At 40.5% G+C, this 18,408-nt stretch overlaps 1 protein-coding gene across 1 annotated transcript; it reads right to left on the bottom strand.

The window, feature by feature from the left end:
* Positions 1-318: 318 nt before the first annotated feature.
* LOC125307346 (NEDD8-activating enzyme E1 regulatory subunit-like) lies at positions 319-17,107 on the bottom strand. The gene is made up of 6 exons (XM_048263269.1): positions 16,913-17,107; positions 16,768-16,836; positions 2,245-2,336; positions 2,054-2,113; positions 1,612-1,745; positions 319-621 (listed from the first exon to the last, which is right to left on the bottom strand). Exons 2-6 carry the CDS (start codon positions 16,793-16,795, stop codon positions 555-557), a joined length of 381 nt encoding a protein of 126 aa, XP_048119226.1. The 5' UTR covers positions 16,796-16,836; positions 16,913-17,107; the 3' UTR covers positions 319-554.
* Between the last annotated feature and the right edge of the window lie 1,301 nt (positions 17,108-18,408).

Raw genomic sequence — 18,408 nt, 5'->3', positions numbered from 1 at the left:
TATGCTAATGCTGCCTCTGACTCAAAGCTATTGGGGTGCTCACTCAGAGAGCATGGGTGACAGCTTTTGCATATTCTATCAGCATCGCAAACACACACACACACGCACACACACACACACACACACATGCATGCACGCACACACACAAGCTTAAAATATTCCTCTGAGGGAACAAAGAGCCAATCAATCAATATTCTTCTAGTTGTGGCATGAATAGAGGAATGGTGACATTTATTTGTTTATATGCAAACATGTTTGTGTGAAAACAATGTCTTCAGGGAGTCTAAATTTAAACTCTTGAAAGCAATATGCACCTTTTTTATTACCATACCAAATTATTTCTATTTCTATGTTTGTGGAAGAGTGAGTGTTACAGTAAAAGTGCTTACAGTAAATAGGGATCCTTTTAGAAAAAGAAGAATCATCACACTCAGACACAGAGAGAGAGAGACTGAGAGAATGAGGAAGAGAGAGAGAAAGCAAAGACTATCAACTGAGTTGATATAATCTTCTTCTTGCCGCGTGCTGATGGAGGTCTGAACACGTTCAATTGTTTACTCCTCAGCCCCGGCTCTTCTGCACGGCTTCAGAGGGAGGCTCCTGTCACACTGACGCGCAGCGCTTATCAACATGTCGTGGGGAAAGTGGAAAATTACAGTCATTTAAGGCATCAAAATGGGCCTCCTTTGTAACACCGGCGCCAAGTAATTTGTGTCAAACAAAACTGGCGGGCCGTGCAACACGCCACAAAGAAAGAACTCATCTCCCGTAATGACAGGCTGTGGGAATCTGACAGAGCGAAAATGGGAGACCATGCTGAGCTCAGTCAAGAGTTGCTTTCCCAACTGTGGCGTCAGTCACAAACTCTCAGATGTCTCATGTCTGCTTGTTTAAGAATGGCACCTGGCTAGTGGGGGCGGCCAGTGGGGAACACAACGTGGTGGGTTGGGCAATTTTACATGAGTTTATTGTAAAATATTTGTTTTACATGAATTAAATGTAAAATACAGAGTACAGAATATAATTATTATATATAATAATACATTTTATATTATTATAATATATAATCCTGAATGTAATTATTTTTGTAATGTACTTCATCAATAACATACCATGCATGGGACTCTGCAAAAGTGCTGGAAATAAAGCTTACTAATTTAGATTCAACATACCAGAATGTATCCATATCTGGTTTCAGGGCACATACTGTACATCACATTTACATTACATTTGGCTGACGCTTTATCAAGGTAGAGTGCGATAAGGACAAGTTACTGCAGCAGAGTGTATATATATATATATATATATATATATATATATATATATATATATATATATATATATATATACTGTATATATTACTCAGCATGAATAACATGCACAGTATGAAATGTGATACTTGTGTGAGGATGGTCCAACAGCATATTGCACGTGAGATTGAGTCGTACAATCAAGTCTACTTCAGACAGGTCACCGCACGTTTTACTACATTAAGCCCAACCTGTAGTCCTTACTCTAGGCCTTTATACTCTGGTACTATTTTGTGTGTGTGTGTGTGTGTGTGTGTATGCATTTGGGTGTGTTCCTGTGCTTGCGTAGTTGGTCACTTACACATTCTGCAGGTTGATGAACTTCTGTGAGTCAGCGATCATGTCGGGGATAGTGCCACGCACAGGCAGGCAGCCATTCCCCTCATTCCTCACAAACTCCCTCACCGCCCGCGCCACCACCCAGAAGGGTGGAGTCTGGGACACACACACACACACCACACACACACACACACACACACACACACAGGTTACAGAAGCACAGCAGTAGAAGAGTGGTACCAACATTTTGCTATGCCAAAGTGGGAACACACAAAAAAAATGAAATTTCCTTAGCTGATGAACACAAATGAATTGATGGAGAACAAAAAGATAATCATGCTGTCCTCTTGGAATTCACTAGTACCTAGTAGTAAACAGCTTCCGTGCACTTGAATTGTTTGCATATTGAGTGACTGTTTAGACCATCTGACAAGTGTTCTACACATGCAGACTTTGGGACTCACCTGGGCAGAGATGTTATTGCACTGCTCTCCATTGAAGAGGTCTTCTACTGCACTGGTGATCTACAAGCAGCTGGACAGAGACGGACAAACATAAAATGATCAGTGAACGGAACAAAAAGTGTTCTTTAAAGCTTTAGTGTCCCTTAGATGTCCTTTAAAGCTTTATCAAGAAGGAGCATATTCAGGAGAACCTTAGTAGGGTTCAGGGCTGTGTTGACGTTCTTGATGGCCTCCTCAAAGTTCTCCTCATCCTCAGGCGCTCCATGTTCGTTCGTCAAGATCCCTGGTGGGGAGCCAAGTAAGAACAAAAAAGCAACATGAATCAATACCATTAAACATCACTATGATGTTCATATAAGCCAGCATTGCTCCTGTGAAAGAGCTGACATGTTCTTCTCAGAAAATGTGTTTTGGGGTTGGTGTTATGAGGGAAGCATGAAATGTAGGAGGGAAATCAACTTTTGGAGTTTTCCTTTTATTTATTTATTTTTCTTTCTGATGTTCGTGTTTAGAGAGAAATGTAATTTAAACATTGCTCTTATTTTCCCTCTGTAAGCATTCAGTATGAATGGTGTCTTCAGTTGTAAAGTGCTGACACTCATAACTTTATATTATAAAAAAAAAAGGAAAATGCATTTTCATCCAACTCACCTTGCCGGATGAGCTCTCTGAAGGCCTCCTTCTCTTTACTACAGTATGTCATCATTGCACACTACAGTAATTGTAGTGTACTGTAATTAATTAATAAGTATTGTTGTTTACAGTTAGCAGGATGTCAGCATCAGGAAAATAAGCTATTCTTGATATGGACTGAGTTTAAAGAGGTGCTGTGATCTGTTTAATTATTTCTCTACTTTTTCTCTACTTGTCTATTTGTTTGCATCAGGTAGGTGCATAGGATGCAGCTCACACGAGGATAGAACTGGAGGTGCTGGTGTTGTCACATGAGTATTTTCACTTCCCTGCTCTTCTATATGCATACGCTCCCACATGCTAAGTTGTTAGTAATTATCACTGAATCCAAAATCAAGAAAATACATCGAGAAATATGTCACACACACATGCACGCCCACATGCTGATCAACAGAATAATTGTAAAACAGACAAATTGAAAATTGAACAAAGCACGCACACATGCACATACACACACGCGCATACTATTGAAGAAATACGTCCATAAATGTGGAATGATAAAAAATATCTAATTTGTCTTTCAGAACTTCAATGAAGGACTCGTCTCGCCAAATCCTCTCCTCTACACGGAAATGTCTGACTTGGTGTCAGTGACTGTCACACCAGGGAAGGCCAGTGACCGCAAGCTGACCTTGCACCTGGGTGAAATTCCAGTGACTCATTTTTAGTTGAGGTTTCTCCCCAACGAACTTGATGTGAGGTGCCTCGTGATGCTGGTGATGTCTGGCCATTTCACCTCCATTAGTACAAAGTGGGGAACCTGCAAAGGATCAACCACCTGACAATCTAGGCTTGCACCCAGATGTATCATAACGATGCTGCAGTGGGAGACCTTGACCTACCAGAGATCCACGTAGTGGTGGAGCACTTCTGGCTCCAGCCCCTGCCGCATATCTGCGGTTTGCCACGTTCCCTTGAGGATCCTCCCTGCCAACCACTGCTGGGTCTCATCTCTCCTGGCAGCAAGGACCTCATGGCTTGCTGTGAGCCTGAGGCTCTGGGTGTGTGTGTGTGTGTGTGTGTATATATATATATATATATATATATATATATATATATATATAATTGGTTTATAGTTTGTTCATTGTGTTCATTTTGGGTGTTCATGTAGTATTCCATGTTGTGTATTTCTATGATGTCCACAAGTTTTTCAATAAAATATGTTTCTTGTTTACTTGTTACTTTGACACTAACTAACCTTTTATAGGGTTGGGTTACGTTTACCTGAGTGCGTGGCATGTGCAACAATGTGATTACAGAGTCCTCTACCAACACACAAAACAGCATATCCCCGCAGTCTTGCTGGCCGAAGTAGTTAGTGTTAGTAATAGCACGGTGAGTGGAACATATTAGCAAAAGTTTCTGAACCTTAACTCGTGGAACAACAACTAAAACTTTTGGGAAAGAAATAAGAGCTTTGTCTTCCATAGTGTTGCAACAATTAGCTACTTATGTGTGTTTCTAAGGAGAAATGTTTTGGATATCATACAAATTACGGTCATATGAAGGACACATACACAAAGGCATTTAATCAATGATATACCAGCTTGGCTTTTTATGTAAGATTGCCTTTTACAATGTACCAACATAAAAGGCAATCTTACATAAAAAGCCAAGCTGGTACGTCATTGATTAAATGCCTCCTGTGTATATCTGTCCTTCTTATGACCATCATTTGTATGATATCCAAAACATTTCCCTATAAAACACACCTAACTTTCACAAGTTAGGCTCCTTACTGTAGTCTACACAGGAAGGTGCATTTGTTATTAACATTGCAAGATGCTCAAACATCGCCCAGGTCTCAGACATCGACACTGTTGCAAGTAAGATGTCATCCTTCAATCAACTAGGCTTCAGTGACGTTTAGCACGAAAAACAGGGTAGGTAGCGTTTGTTTGTCAATTATTGATGCATACTCTAGACAACGTTTTTGTTGACAAACCAGTGTTGCATCCTTTTAATATTATTTGGCCAACGCACCCCCTTCAAAAAGACTGTTGTAAACAATAGCTATTTTGGCGTACTTGTTCCTTTTGCCCCTGACAGATTCAATGTTCACTACACCTTGTTTGTGCGGCTCCTCGTTTTTTCTAAGAGATTGGTAGCACAGTGACACTACCATCTAGGCCTACTACGTTGGACATTATACAAAAACAACATGCACGTAATAATTTCAAAATAAAATACTGGATCATTTCTTTACACAGCTTTATTGAAGTGCATTTACAAGCTGTTTGGATCTGACGTTAGCCACCTAGCTAGCTGATATCAACATTACCTTCACAAAACATAAACTGTTCATGGAACAATCTATAATCCAATTCTGATGGTTTAGTAGAAGTAGGCTACAGGATAATTTTGTTACACTGCTTAATTGAAGTGCATTTACAAGCTGTTGTGTCTTATCTAGTATTATCCATCTAGTTATCTGGTATTAGCCATCTAGCTAGCTGACTGACTTTACCTTCATATTTATATATAAATTGTTCATGGAACAATTTACATCCCCGATCCAGTTTGGATCGCTTAGTTTTCGTGTGATGTTCCACAATATCTGCCACCTGTGACAGATTAATATTTGGCAGATGCCGCAAATTCCTTGTAAACTTGTATAGCTCCGATAACGTTAGTTTCTCCATAAGACATTGTTAACCGGAAGTGAGTTTACGGCTTATCAATATTCGAAATGGCGACGTGAAATAGGCGAATGCAAAATTACTGTTCTTTAGCGACACCTAACACTAATCTGTAGCCTCGCCTTAGCTCTGAAGGTCTGATTGATTGGCGCCTATGTTATTTTTTTGTCAGGTCGTCAGTCGAGTCAGTCTGTCAGAGATAGCAGCACTAACTTAAGCGAGTGGTGGAGACCCACAAGAGTTAGAGGACCCGCTGGTTTCTTTAAGATTGCCAGTTTGAGAACTTCCGTTACAGTAGTACAGGTGAGAGAGTGGTGGATAAGACGAAACTGTGTGTCGGCGTTGTTCAGCAGTTGTTGGCTAACATAATGTGAGTGGAAATATATCGAACATGCTACACATATTCGACGCCATCACCCAGATGATGTAGCCTAGGCTACCAATCACTGAAACGAGGAAAAAACTTCCCAAGCGCTCCACCAGCCTTTGGATACAAATAGGGCCAAAACCTATGGTTTAAAATGATTTCGTAATGACAGAAAGCTATGTAAATCGCGTGGTAATTACCTTTATGTTAGGGTAACTTGTACTTCTCACATGAGGAGCTGGCAGTGTTAAGTGCATAAACGGTAAAAGAAAGTGTCAAAGCTAACCACGAAACAAATCATGCTACGGTGAGTTAACGTCAAAGGGTAAAGTCACGTGACTTTTATGGAATGAAAGGAGCAATTTCGTTTTTTTATAAAAGACAAAATAGTGTGATATTTTCACAGTTAGTAGATTATTACTGTACACACACTGAAAAATATTGAGGTAAATTGACCCTTCCATATAGCTACAACTAAACATGGATATTGAAGGCCTTGCTTAAGTGGATTTTTAAAAATCATTATTCTATGTAATTTGCACTTTCAGAAATAAGAGATGCTATAGGCCTATTTTCAGTTTTATAGCTGATTATCTTATTTTGTTTACAAGTTACAGATGGAGTCTGGGTACTTATTGTACTGTTCACATCTTACACACTTCAGGCTGTTGCAAATAACTCAGGGGGGAGACATGACACTAGGTGGTACAGCCTGAGACATGCACAATAAAATGTGCTTTTTGCATTTTTGTTTTGGTTTTCCCTCACTCTAAAAAATGTTGGGTTAAAAATAACCCAAATATAACCCAGCCGCTGGTTAACTATTGGACCAACACCACATTGAGTTATCCTAACCCAATGGTCTGGGTACATTATTAAACCCAGCAGATTGGGTATGATTCTAACCCAAAACACTGGGTTATATCAACACAACGTTAGTTAAATTGGCACAATAGACTGGGTAAAGGTAATCAATGTGCTGGGTTATAACTATATAAATGTTGAGTAAAATTCACACAGTATATTGGGTATAGATTCAACCCAAACCACTGGGTTATATCAACAGAACTGCTAGTTAAAATAACCAGTTGTCGGGTTTTCTAAACCCAGTATTTGGGTTGCATTGAGAGAAAATGGGCAACAAATAGCCATGCAATGAAATAAAACAGTTCGACATAATTATTTATTTGACAGTTTACTTTATTTTTGAATGGATAGCCTACTCTAAAAGCAGCATCAGCATGTGATAAGTTACTTCCATGAAGACAGCTAGATTCCACGGTCCATTTGGGGGTCAGCCCTGTCAATCAAAGAAATAAAAAGAGTAAATTAATCACTGCTATTGACAAAACTTTAGATCAAGACTTTCACGAACCATGATCAGTGAATGATGTTGACAAACATTAAAAATTGAGACAAAATATTAGCGCCAACACACTTTCGAAACCATGACCACCTCATGGAGTTGTTTAACAGCAGACTGACAAACATACGTTCAGTATTATTAACGTTAGTGGCAGTGATAGTTCTACCGTTAGCTAGCTCATGTTAACACATTCAGTTAGTTAAATTCAAGTTGTCTGTAACGTTAATGTTACCACCAAAAACCACCCAGTAAGTTACATGGCTATAATATGAAGCTACCCTGAATGAATTAATATGTTGTTTGGCATGATGATTACCGTGCATTAAAGAGACTACCGACTGTATACATTAGCTGACACACATGCTGCACTAACACAAAGCATTTGTTAGAGCTAGAAGCTAGCATACCAACCGTCTGCTAACGTTAACCTAGCCAGCTGTTGGTATGCTAATTTTAGTTCTTTGTAAAAGTTTGTTTTGTTTCTGTTCAGCAGTTCATACCCAGTCAACACAGAACTATGTTTTTAAGAGTCTGTCTTTGTGTAGATTTAACATTAACATGAGCAGTAATTGTAAGACTGTAAATTAATGTTAGCTGGCTTGAATGTCACAATTCTTAACCTGCTTAGGCTGAACGAAATTGGCAGGCAGAATATCCATTCATATCACGAAGGTATCTCTGGGTGTAAGGCTACTTTTAAAATCCGTCTGAATAATAAAAAAGTTAAAAGCAGATACATACCTTCCAAAATCGCCTGATTTCCACTGCATGTTGAAAGCTGCCTGGACTGCATGGACGGTTGAAAGAATAACGATTTCCCCCGAACTCTCAAATAACTATGCAGCTGTGTTAAAGTTACCCTGGTGCTGAGTAGTGTGCTCACGTCAGGTGGGGGAGAGGAGGGGCGCTGTCCTAAACTATTAACCCAACAAGCTGGGTTACAGAAAATAACCCAACATGAGTAAAAACAACCCCACACAATGACCCAACAGTTTTAACTCAGCGTTTGGGTTGAGAAAATAACCCAGCATTTTTTAGAGTGCCATTGTACCGAACTCGTACCGAACCGTGATGTCCGAACCGAGGTATGAACCGAACCGTGACTTCTGTGTACCGTTACACCCCTAGTATATATCCTTAAAACTGTGATATATTAATTAGCTCAGGAGCTACAATTTAACATTGATTTTCAGCAAGCACAGTCCCCTAGCTTACCTCCATGTCTGAAGGAAAAGAAAGACCAAAAACTGTTGGTGAAAAAGTAATCTTGGGTTCATTTAAACCCATCAAACCCAAGTCAATATAATTTATTTTGTTGTGTTTACATTGTATACAGGAGCACCAGGCAGCCCAGAAACTCCTCTCTGGGGTGGCTCGTCAGGCTGCCGCTCCCACGGTAACGGGTAAACACAGACGCGGTCTGAGTCCTCTGAGCCCCCATGTAAACAGACGGCAGGGCTACAACTCACAAGATGGGGGAAAAATAACCTGCTTTCATAACAGCCACAATATGTTCTGTGAGACCGTGATGAGCCCATACAATATATTCTGTGTCCTGTCATAATATATGGGTTTGATTGGATTTTAATGAGCCAAGTGGCATACTAGGCTAGAACTGTTTCGAGGATGAATCTTAACCTTGAACGGGAAACCAAGACAGGGATGCATCTTTTTAAATTCCAGTATTGACTTTGGCAGAGATGATAATGGAAACATTTGCCTGAAAGGCTCAGTGGCTGGCAGATGTCTTGAAATTCCAAACAGCTCGTCTCAATTTGTCCCAGCGGCATGATTGTCTCTAGGTTGATTCCCTTAGTGAAAATTGCCTTACAATTTCCATACTCAATGGCAGGTTCTTAAAAGACAAGCTTGGTAATGGCGCCATTTATTCTAAAAGCAGCAGAGCACAAAATTAAGTCATAGAGAAAACACTCTGGGATACATTAGCGAGGAATTGAGTAAGAGGATGTGAGGTCTAATCTCAAAGGCTGTGACAGCATTATTAAGTCCAGTATCAAAGAGGTAAGCCACAAAGTTTGAACCATTTGATAAAATGTCACATCTTCAAGTTGGAGATAAGAAATTAGCTGTTCTTTTGGTAGACTTTATATGGAACTGATGAATTATAATTAACTGACTCAAACACTATAGTTCGCTTTGGTGTCAGACAAATCAAGTGCGGGAGCAGCACACAGTTCTGGAAACCTCATTTAGTCTAAATTCCAAGAATAAATTGTTTTCATATATTTGAGTTTTAAAACAATTATGAGTTCAGGAAACATTACTTTAGACTTTAGACTAGAAGTATGTATGTCTTTGTGTAAGCCCATATGTGTGTATCTGAGAGCGTGTTTATATTGTGGTATCATATTGATTAACCCTAGAACAGACGCAGAGTTGTCACTCATGTGTAGAACCATCTTCTAGAAGTGATACAGCATCATACAGTATCATAGCAGACTGTATACAGAGACCATACACTTTCATCTAACAAATGCAGTAGAATAAACACATCTAGATGAACATATCACAAGTTTAATTGCCTATGTTAAGGCCACACAAAGAACCTAGAGAGATGACAGGGAAGAGGCTTTGGAACAGATTATCTTTTTACAGAGAGAACAAAAAAAGAGAAAACACCAAAGGTTACGGTGTCGGGAGTCTGTATTTTTAGACCAGGCTTGCTGGGCTGCCACTGGGGACGGTGGGAGAGGTGCCTGGATATGGGCAGTGCTGGTGCACCCTTAGGGTTTACATCAACATCAGGCACGTCAGCGCTCTGCAGAGTGTCCAGTCCACTGGGATTAGGAGGGGGACTGTGGCACGCTGCACCTGGCAACCATGCAGGGGTTTTTAATACCAGTTTGAGCACACTCCTGTTTTGAGCACACTCATGTTCTATACTAGCAACCAAAGAACAGAGTGAAAAATAACTATATGGGACCCAAACTGTAATCAGCATGGTTTCATTTATAAGGTGGTTTAATCTTCAGTGTACTTTTTAATGTGAATCCTCACAGCACAGTAGCCTGATCGCATCCTGATGGAGGTCTTTGAAGAGGACAGAACAGCTCAATTACGTATCAGTAGCCCAATGGCATTTTGATGATCCACATCCAGTGGTGGAGGAAGTACTGAAACTCAGTACTTAAGTAAAAGTACAAATACAGAGAAATATTTACTTTAGTAAAAGTAAAATTACCACAATGACAACCCTACTTAAGTAAAAGTAAAAAGTACCTGCTTTTAAATGTACTTTAAGTATTAAAATTAAAAGTATTTGCATAATTTGTGGGGCAGCCGTGGCCCACTGGTTAGCACTCTGGACTTGTAACCGGAGGGTTACCAGTGGGCCTTGAGCAAGGCACCTAACCCCTCACTGCTCCCCGAGCGCCGCCGTTGAAGCAGGCAGCTCACTGCGCCGGGATAAGTGTGTGCTTCACCTCACTGTGTTCACTGTGTGCTGAGTGTGTTTCACTAATTCACCAATTGGGTTAAATGCAGAGACCAAATTTCCCTCACGGGATCAAAAAAGTATATATACTTATACTTATACTTACTTAATGATTTATTCTCTTAATATCTTTATTCTAAAAGAAAAATCAGTATGGGCTGTGGCATTTTAATTAAGCTATATCGACTAGATAGTTTTAAGCTAATGCAATTGTGCTTACCATCTGTGGTCCAGTTTACATTCTGACCTACAATTCTAGAGACTGTAATTCTGGTTATCTAGGGTGATCTGCTGAGTAAAATATCATTCAGCAAAACACGAGAGCCTGAAGTTTAACAGGGTAGACAAGGGAAACGTCGGGTGGATCGTAATGCCAATTCTACTGATTGAACAGAAAAGTTGCTGAGAAAGGTGTCTTTATGACTAGGTTCAGTTTCACTTGCTCAGACGCACATAGACATTGAATGAGCGCTCACATTACTACCCCCCAATTGTAGGCTATGCCTCTTTATTTGATCACACACAATTAAGACATATTTCCTAATCTGGAAAATTTAACGTTTTTTTCGGCCAGCGGTTCTATAATAGTCTACCATTCATTTGTGCCGCAAATGATCAGACGTGTGACATGTGCCATGTGAAGCATGGGCATAGCCTGTAACTTCGCTGATCCGCGGATAGCAATATCATCGGAGAGGAGGCCCTAACGCTGCAGATAACAGACAGAGAAAGGCACAGAACACAGTTGCATTCCCAGTGTAGCCATGGGTCTGGTGAATATAGCCTACCGAATGCAGATGGCTACAAGCTCACACTTTGCCTGGTCTAGACTAGAAGCTTACCGTAAAACTATAATCGCCGAGTCCCTAAGTCTGTTTTAAACGCCTGGCGTGGGTACAGGTTTGAGTTAAAGGCCGGTCTCCAGTAGAGGCCTGGTCTGTTTTTTAGTTTCGGGTTGTATTTACAGTAATCTTCTAAAACCCGTCAGATCGTCTGTTTAAAGATTTGCAATGACACGAAACCGTTACAGAAAGGAGGTTACAGCAGTGTGAATTAGATGTTGCACGTCGTTGCAAGCCGTCGCAAAGAATTCACCTTGTCGGGTCACAGTTGTCGGGTCACAGTTTTAGAATGTTGCATCAAGTTGCTGCTCATCTCGTCGCGAATCTTGGGTGTGATTTGGGCTTAAGTATGGCGCAGACTCCGCACATGATTATGGCATTAAAAGACTGCGGTGAAAAGCTAGAGTTCCAAATTGTATAGCTTTTTTTTCAATATGAACTATGCCTATATGTCCGACTTTGTCATCGTTCAATTCATCCCTTGTGTTTAAAATTTGTGGATAGGCCGATGGTAAGCGTGTTTTTATGCTGGCAACAAAACCAGAACGGTTCGCGAACGTTATTCTTTATTCTAAATGCCATGGCGATACAGAGAAAGAAGTCAGAAAAGGAATTTACCTTAGACTAGGCTATATCAGAGCCCGTCTACGGACATGTGTACTGAAATAGGTTAGGTAATGATTTAAAGTCAAGTGCGCTTTTATGGGACTGGTGTGTGCACGCACAGTTTTTATTGATGAGTCGGAGTGGCAAGTGCTGCGCATAGTTGCAGTGGAATGTGGCTGCCCAGGGCATATAAAAACTTCTCACTCTTAGACCTACTCATACACGGCGGTGAAATGGCGTATTTAGCTGTCTATATTCAAATCATATGCTGGAGGAGAAATCGTCGGACATCCATGATTATTTTGTTATTCAGCACCCCTGGTTAAAAATATGTTCCCGTGCGCCTGGAAGTATGATTTGAATGTAGACTGTTGTCAAATTTGGCAAATACAAAACGGGAGAAACAATATGGTTCATGCTCTCTCATGCTGTTTCATGCGTGCCGAAAAGGAGGGAGAATTGAACGTTAAGCACGTTTCACTTTTGCATAAATAATTCCTGAACGGTTTTGGTCAGGGCTGATAATGCAACTGTGTTTGACAAAGGACCGATATTCACCCCTTGCAAGTGACGTCACGTTTTGTTCGCGCCACAGCAAAATAGCCTAGTGGACGGCAAGAACACAAATCAAATCAATGGGTTGTAATGGGACATATCCTTTTGCTAGGAGATTATTGTGAGATTTAACCGTAGTAATGCCCTTCCACGACTGTTGGCTTATTGTTTGGAATACAACAACATCCCATGTTCTTGCATAGATATATTTTGGTTTGTTTTCTTTGTGTTTGAATTATTTCAACCACAATTGCATGCTTATCTCCTCAGTGTATGAAGCACAGCAGCGGTTGCTATAGCAACCATAGACTCTGAACAGGACGGCAGATAGCACTTAGGCAAAGTCTTTGGCAAGATCTGAATGTAAACAGATAATACCATTCAAGTTTTTTTTAAATTTCCTATTTCTTTCAATTCTTTAATTTCAGACATGTAAGAAGTAAGTTTATTCGCTGGGCAACGTACAAACTGACGAGTTACATTAGCCCTAGCACTATGAGCTACGATAAACGTTAGCTAGAATAGTACGTGGCAGCTAGTTATTATTTCATGTTCTGATATGACATTAGACACTTTAGACATATGACTATTAGACATATGACACTTAAGTCACGTGTCTGCAAGGGGTGAATAGGCTATTTGCTACTGACAAAATATGAGCTTTCAGTGTGATACGATCTCTTTGTAAATTACGTAATTAAAACATGTTTCATCTGTTTCATCTGTTCTGGCTATCCCTGCTATTTGGATCTTACTGTATCTCACTCAATGAACAACATCTCAACACTAAATGAATGATGATCTGTAATTGTCATCAGATAGCCTAGTCATATAGGTAGACATTCAGTGTGTTTGAAATAATTAATTCGATAATATTTTCCATCTTTGAAGAGGAAAAGTTTTGTGTAAAGGGAATTAAAGGCCTGTCTCATATAGACAGCTGTCTCTAATACTAGCCGGTACAGTTTGGCGATTTGGGAAAATAAAAGCCCGGGCTATTATTTGGAGTTTTACGGTATGTTTCAAAGAATTAGAAGCTGGGCACGTAGCGCTCCAGAACCTTTGGTAGCAACCCCGCCCCCTGGTAAAACAAACGTGTTTGTCAGAGAGAGAAGAAAAAACTGATCATAAAATGTATCGTAAAAAGGAACGATGGTGTTGTAGAAATGTAGCGGAGTAAAAGTACAGATAATTGCTGTAAAATGAAACGAAGTAAAAGTCAAAAGTATGCACTATAAATTCTACTTAAGTAAAGTACAAATACGTGGAACATTTACTTAAGTACAGTAACGAAGTATTTGTACTTCGTTACATTCCACCACTGTCCACATCATACCACAGTGTAACATCAACAAATCTGTGCACACCATCACAGCCCACTTATCGTATATGTATTGCTGACATCAATTACTGGTAATCCTCTTACTAAATATCTAATATCTGGAGTCAATCCCAGGTAAACTATTCAATAAACACCATGGTTACTTCTCCACAGACAACGTTCACTGACAGGAGAAAGGAGACTGCAGAGACCAGAGTATGATGCAAGTGTGGGTGGGAACATTCCACTGTTACAGTAGACAGTGAGGCTGCAAAGCACAACTAATGTAGCAACCCATATACAGCTCAAAGGCTTCATCAGAGTACAGTAAGCCATTTTTAATCTAACACTGTAGATCTGAGCCATGAGAGATTCCATCTGTTTCTTCTTGTCTTGTGATAAAATCATACATGAGATAGCGGCGTGACCCTGCACTCACAACACCAGGGGTGAAACACTGGCACTCTGATATACAATCACACCTTTAAACACACAACGCAGTTCAAAAGCGTGTCTAACAAGCAACAACAAACACAATTATAATCATTCACTCTGATATAGCTCTGATGATGACTGGATGTCCAGGAGGATGCATAAACTGTCCACTTTTCCCTTTTAATAACAGTCTTATCACGGGACAGTGCAGCCGCAGTGGAGTACTTTTAGATTAAGTGACCCTGTCAGAGAAAACCCACAGTTCCCACTGGCATAGCGGAATTTAAATACCCCATTACACTAATATGCATGCCCTTCAACAAAGTACATGCGGCATTAAACAAGCATCAAATCGAGTCATGGGTATAGTTATAATATCATGATCAAACATCAAAATCAAAATCAAAACAGAAATAAAGCTGTAATAGTCATTTGTGAGCCTGGGCATTGGTAGAGTAATGGTCAGCCTTAGTCACTATTTATAATCATGTTAATGATCTGGCCTTTCCAGCAGGCGCAGAGCTTCACTCCAGCACTGGGGCCTCTTCATCTTCCTGAGGCTCCATCTCAGCGTGGGGGAGAGAGAACCATCAACTCAAGAACTATCACTGATAAAGGCCACACTCTACTATTTATGGGTTACTGAGCAGCAATTAAGACGAGCCAGCGATGGTGTGGTTTATAAGAGGGCGGAAATGAGAGGAGGTGGAAGGAGTCTGTTCTGTCACTCATGCCACAGAGGTGAGGAAGAGCACATCACACATAGACTCCAGTGTCTCAAAGTTTATCAGTGAAACCAGCTGCATGTTGTGGGGATACACTTGAAAGGCAGCACTTTGAACTGAGGGAACTTGCTCAGAGGAAGACCCAGAGCACGTTTCTGATGAGGCTTGCAGTAGTGAGAGATGAGAAGCGTTTTTCAAAGAGGCTGAATCACTGCCACGTATGTGCTATGCTCACTTAGAGTCCCCATGCCCAGGGTGCGATTTGTAGGGGGGGATGGTGGGGATTTCCCCCCCTCTGATCTTGATATCCTCCCCTCTGCTTAATTATTTATCCCCCTCTGCCCCTCATATTGATTAATGCTACTTCATATAAGTAAAGCGCTGCAACGTGAGAACAGTCTAGTGGGCTAGCCTACAAAATAATCTGACATCAGAAACGCACCGTCACCGTCAGCACTCATGCTGCTGACACAGTGGCTGCATGATAACTTAATTTGGCCTTGATCGTGCAGGACATTTCAGAATGTCGACTGTGTATCATAAATGGCTAGTTTCAATGGAAAAGTTAGCTGGACAAATGAAAGAAAACAAGAAGGATTCAGTGAAGAATATCGTCATATTTTAGAACCTTTAAAATCAGAAAACTGATGCAACTGAGATGGAGGACAACTCCACGTAAAGTAGAACGTAGGCCTATTGTCCGAAGGAACTTACATTAAGTGAGGAGATATTTGCTGAATGTCACAAAAAGTGTTACAGAAATTGCTTGGCATCGCTTATTCAATGGCTCTCTACCGAAACACCTGTAGTTTGCGGAGTACGAACGAGAAATCACTCGTTTGATAAATCAGCCAGTAGGCTAGGCCTAGTAGACAAATAATTTACAGAAATAATCTGTACAACAAAAACGAATGTTGGTGGGTATTTAAACTATCTAGCAGGTGTTTTAACAGCTGCAAGAAATAGAAGCTTCATGGTATGGCCCATATGTTCTGGTTCGTAAATTATTTTCATAAAACTTCAAGTTGCCCTATAACTTCACTCTCCAAACTCTTCACTGCACTGTAGCCAATTAACTGACAGTATGATAGTAAGCTATTTATTTTCTGTAGGCTTCAATAAACACATTTATTTTTTCAACTTTTGCAATATTACGCACTTGGCTACTGAACGCAAATCTGCAGGAGAGAGAATGCACGTGTAGTGCAATGTGTAGGCTATTTGGTTACCAACTAACACTGTAGCCAATTCACTAACTCAAGACTTCAGTGTCATCATATACAACATTGATTTACATAACAAATACAGAAAGGATGGAGGCACAAAGGTAGAGGAGTAATTTCAGATGGGTCAAGAACAAGGTGAATTTGTATGCTTGTCAAAACGTAGTCCAACCCTGCATTAGAGGAGCTGAGCACACTCTGTTTAAAGTCATACACAACGGTAAACTAAAACTAAGCTAAAGGGTAAATGTTACAAAGTTGGCAAAATTAATATAGGCTATTATTAGCCATGAAATTACTATGCTATGAATCGTTCATTCATTTTTTTTTTTTTTTTTTTTTTTTGGGGGGGGGGGTTACAAACATATTCAAAATCATCCCCCCCTCTGCTATACCTCTGCTACTATAGCCCACTGCTATAGTGCTGACTGGAACTGAATGTGTGTCTATATCTCCCCCAGAAGGGTTGAGGGACGATGAAGCCTTACCCTCCACAGATGCATGTGTAGGAGACATGTCGCATTCCCCCACGAGAGTAGCAGTAGTGCTGGAACAGACTGCAACACAGAAACACAGATGCACACACTCACACACTGCAGTTAAGACACCTCAGGGCTCTCGTTTGAAACTTCCTGGACTGAGTGAGCGGAGGCGTCGTTTCTGTTGGCGCACCCAGTTCATTAGCAGCTCAGGGACATCATCTCTGCACCGCTACAGTCAAACTCATCTAAACAAGTGTGAAGTGTTTACACTGAAGTAAAAGTAACTTTGAATTGAAAGTGTTTCTATATCAGTGGGGTGGGATGTTGCCTCTTCTGTAGGTGGATATAAAACTCAGGGGACAACAACCACCACAGGGCAACTGCGTGCTCCATGCACAGGTAACAGAATGGAATGCACAGGTATGGAATGCACAGGTAACAGAATGGAATGCACAGGTAACAGAATGTAATTAGGTGTAACTATCTGCCATTCTTACCATTAATACCTGTGCATTCGATTTGACCAGTGAATGCACTTGATATGGAATACTAATGCAGTAGCCTATGTATAGTATAACAATGTCATGGTTTTGTGTCATAAAAAAACTTTTTCACTCAACTACGGTAATGTTAGTAGTTAGTTATAAAGTATTTCTTATCACATTCATACTTTCAGTAAACACATAGAACTAGAGAGATTACAACATGCACTTTCTTTTAACCCATTTACCCCTAAAATGCCTGCTAAAAACGCCAATAGAATCCTATGGCATTCTAGACTAAATAACCTTATTTCTGGGTTTTCTGAAAAAATACTAAGAATTGTCAACATCTACCAAAACCTTAATATCTAAGCCTCTGTACACCTAGAAACATGAAATAAAAAGCATGCTGCGCTACGCAGCAACCAGCGGGAGATTCAATGTTGCGCTATGCATCATCAGGCGGGAGATAGAATGTTGCGTTGTGCAGCATCCAGCGGGAATGGGTTAAAGCATTACTGTGTACTCATGGCTTGCACCCTTTCCCCTGGACATGGTACATGTGTATTTGTCTACAAACCCGCAAAGACAATCTCCAAAGAGCTATGTCGACTGACATGGTAATGCTACACAATTTCATACAAATTGTGGGCTATTGCACAATAGCTACAAAGCAGTTCATGATTTGGGGAGGGCAAAGTGTCAAGGTTTGTTCTCCACAAACAGGTAGGGTACAGCTGGGATGCCTTTAATCTCCAAAAGGACCCTGTCTCTGAGTGCACCAATACTGTGCAGCGTTTTCATTGTGTTTTCCATGGCATATTCCACAAGGATCCAGAGCCCAGTTAGTCCAGGGCTGGGGAACAGTCCGAAAGACCTCACCCACACACCACTACTGAAACTCACTATGGGAGATGATCCAGTAGAGAGGATCTTGGTAAGTCCTAATTGGCTTACAGTACATGTCATTTAGACTAGAGTAAGGTGACACCATGTAGCTCCGTGGTTTACAAACGTTATTATTTTGTGTAATGCCATTGGTGGATGCTAGAATTTGGCTCCTGGTCAGTGTCATCTGAAATGACAAACTGGCATCTTCCTGAAATTAGGAGCTGCCATTTCTTTCACCTCACCTGTCAAACCCAATCTTCATATGAAGTCTCCA

The sequence above is a fragment of the Alosa alosa genome, chromosome 14 (genome assembly GCF_017589495.1).
Source record: "Alosa alosa isolate M-15738 ecotype Scorff River chromosome 14, AALO_Geno_1.1, whole genome shotgun sequence".
Classification (NCBI taxonomy): Eukaryota; Metazoa; Chordata; class Actinopteri; order Clupeiformes; family Clupeidae; genus Alosa; species Alosa alosa.
The sequence above is the reverse complement of the archived record's forward strand: the minus strand, read 5'-3'. Positions and strand labels throughout refer to the sequence as shown.

Bases quoted from the DNA above. Each gene is read 5' to 3' on its own strand.
- LOC125307346 (XM_048263269.1), bottom strand. From the start codon at position 16,795: ATGTCTCCTACACATGCATCTGTGGAGG. The intron at 2,114-2,244 runs GTTCTCCTGAAT...AGCTGCTTGTAG, and splicing joins CAGCCCTGAACCCTACTAAG to ATCACCAGTGCAGTAGAAGA. The intron at 622-1,611 runs GTAAGTGACCAA...CATGTTGATAAG, and splicing joins TTCATCAACCTGCAGAATGT to CGCTGCGCGTCAGTGTGACA.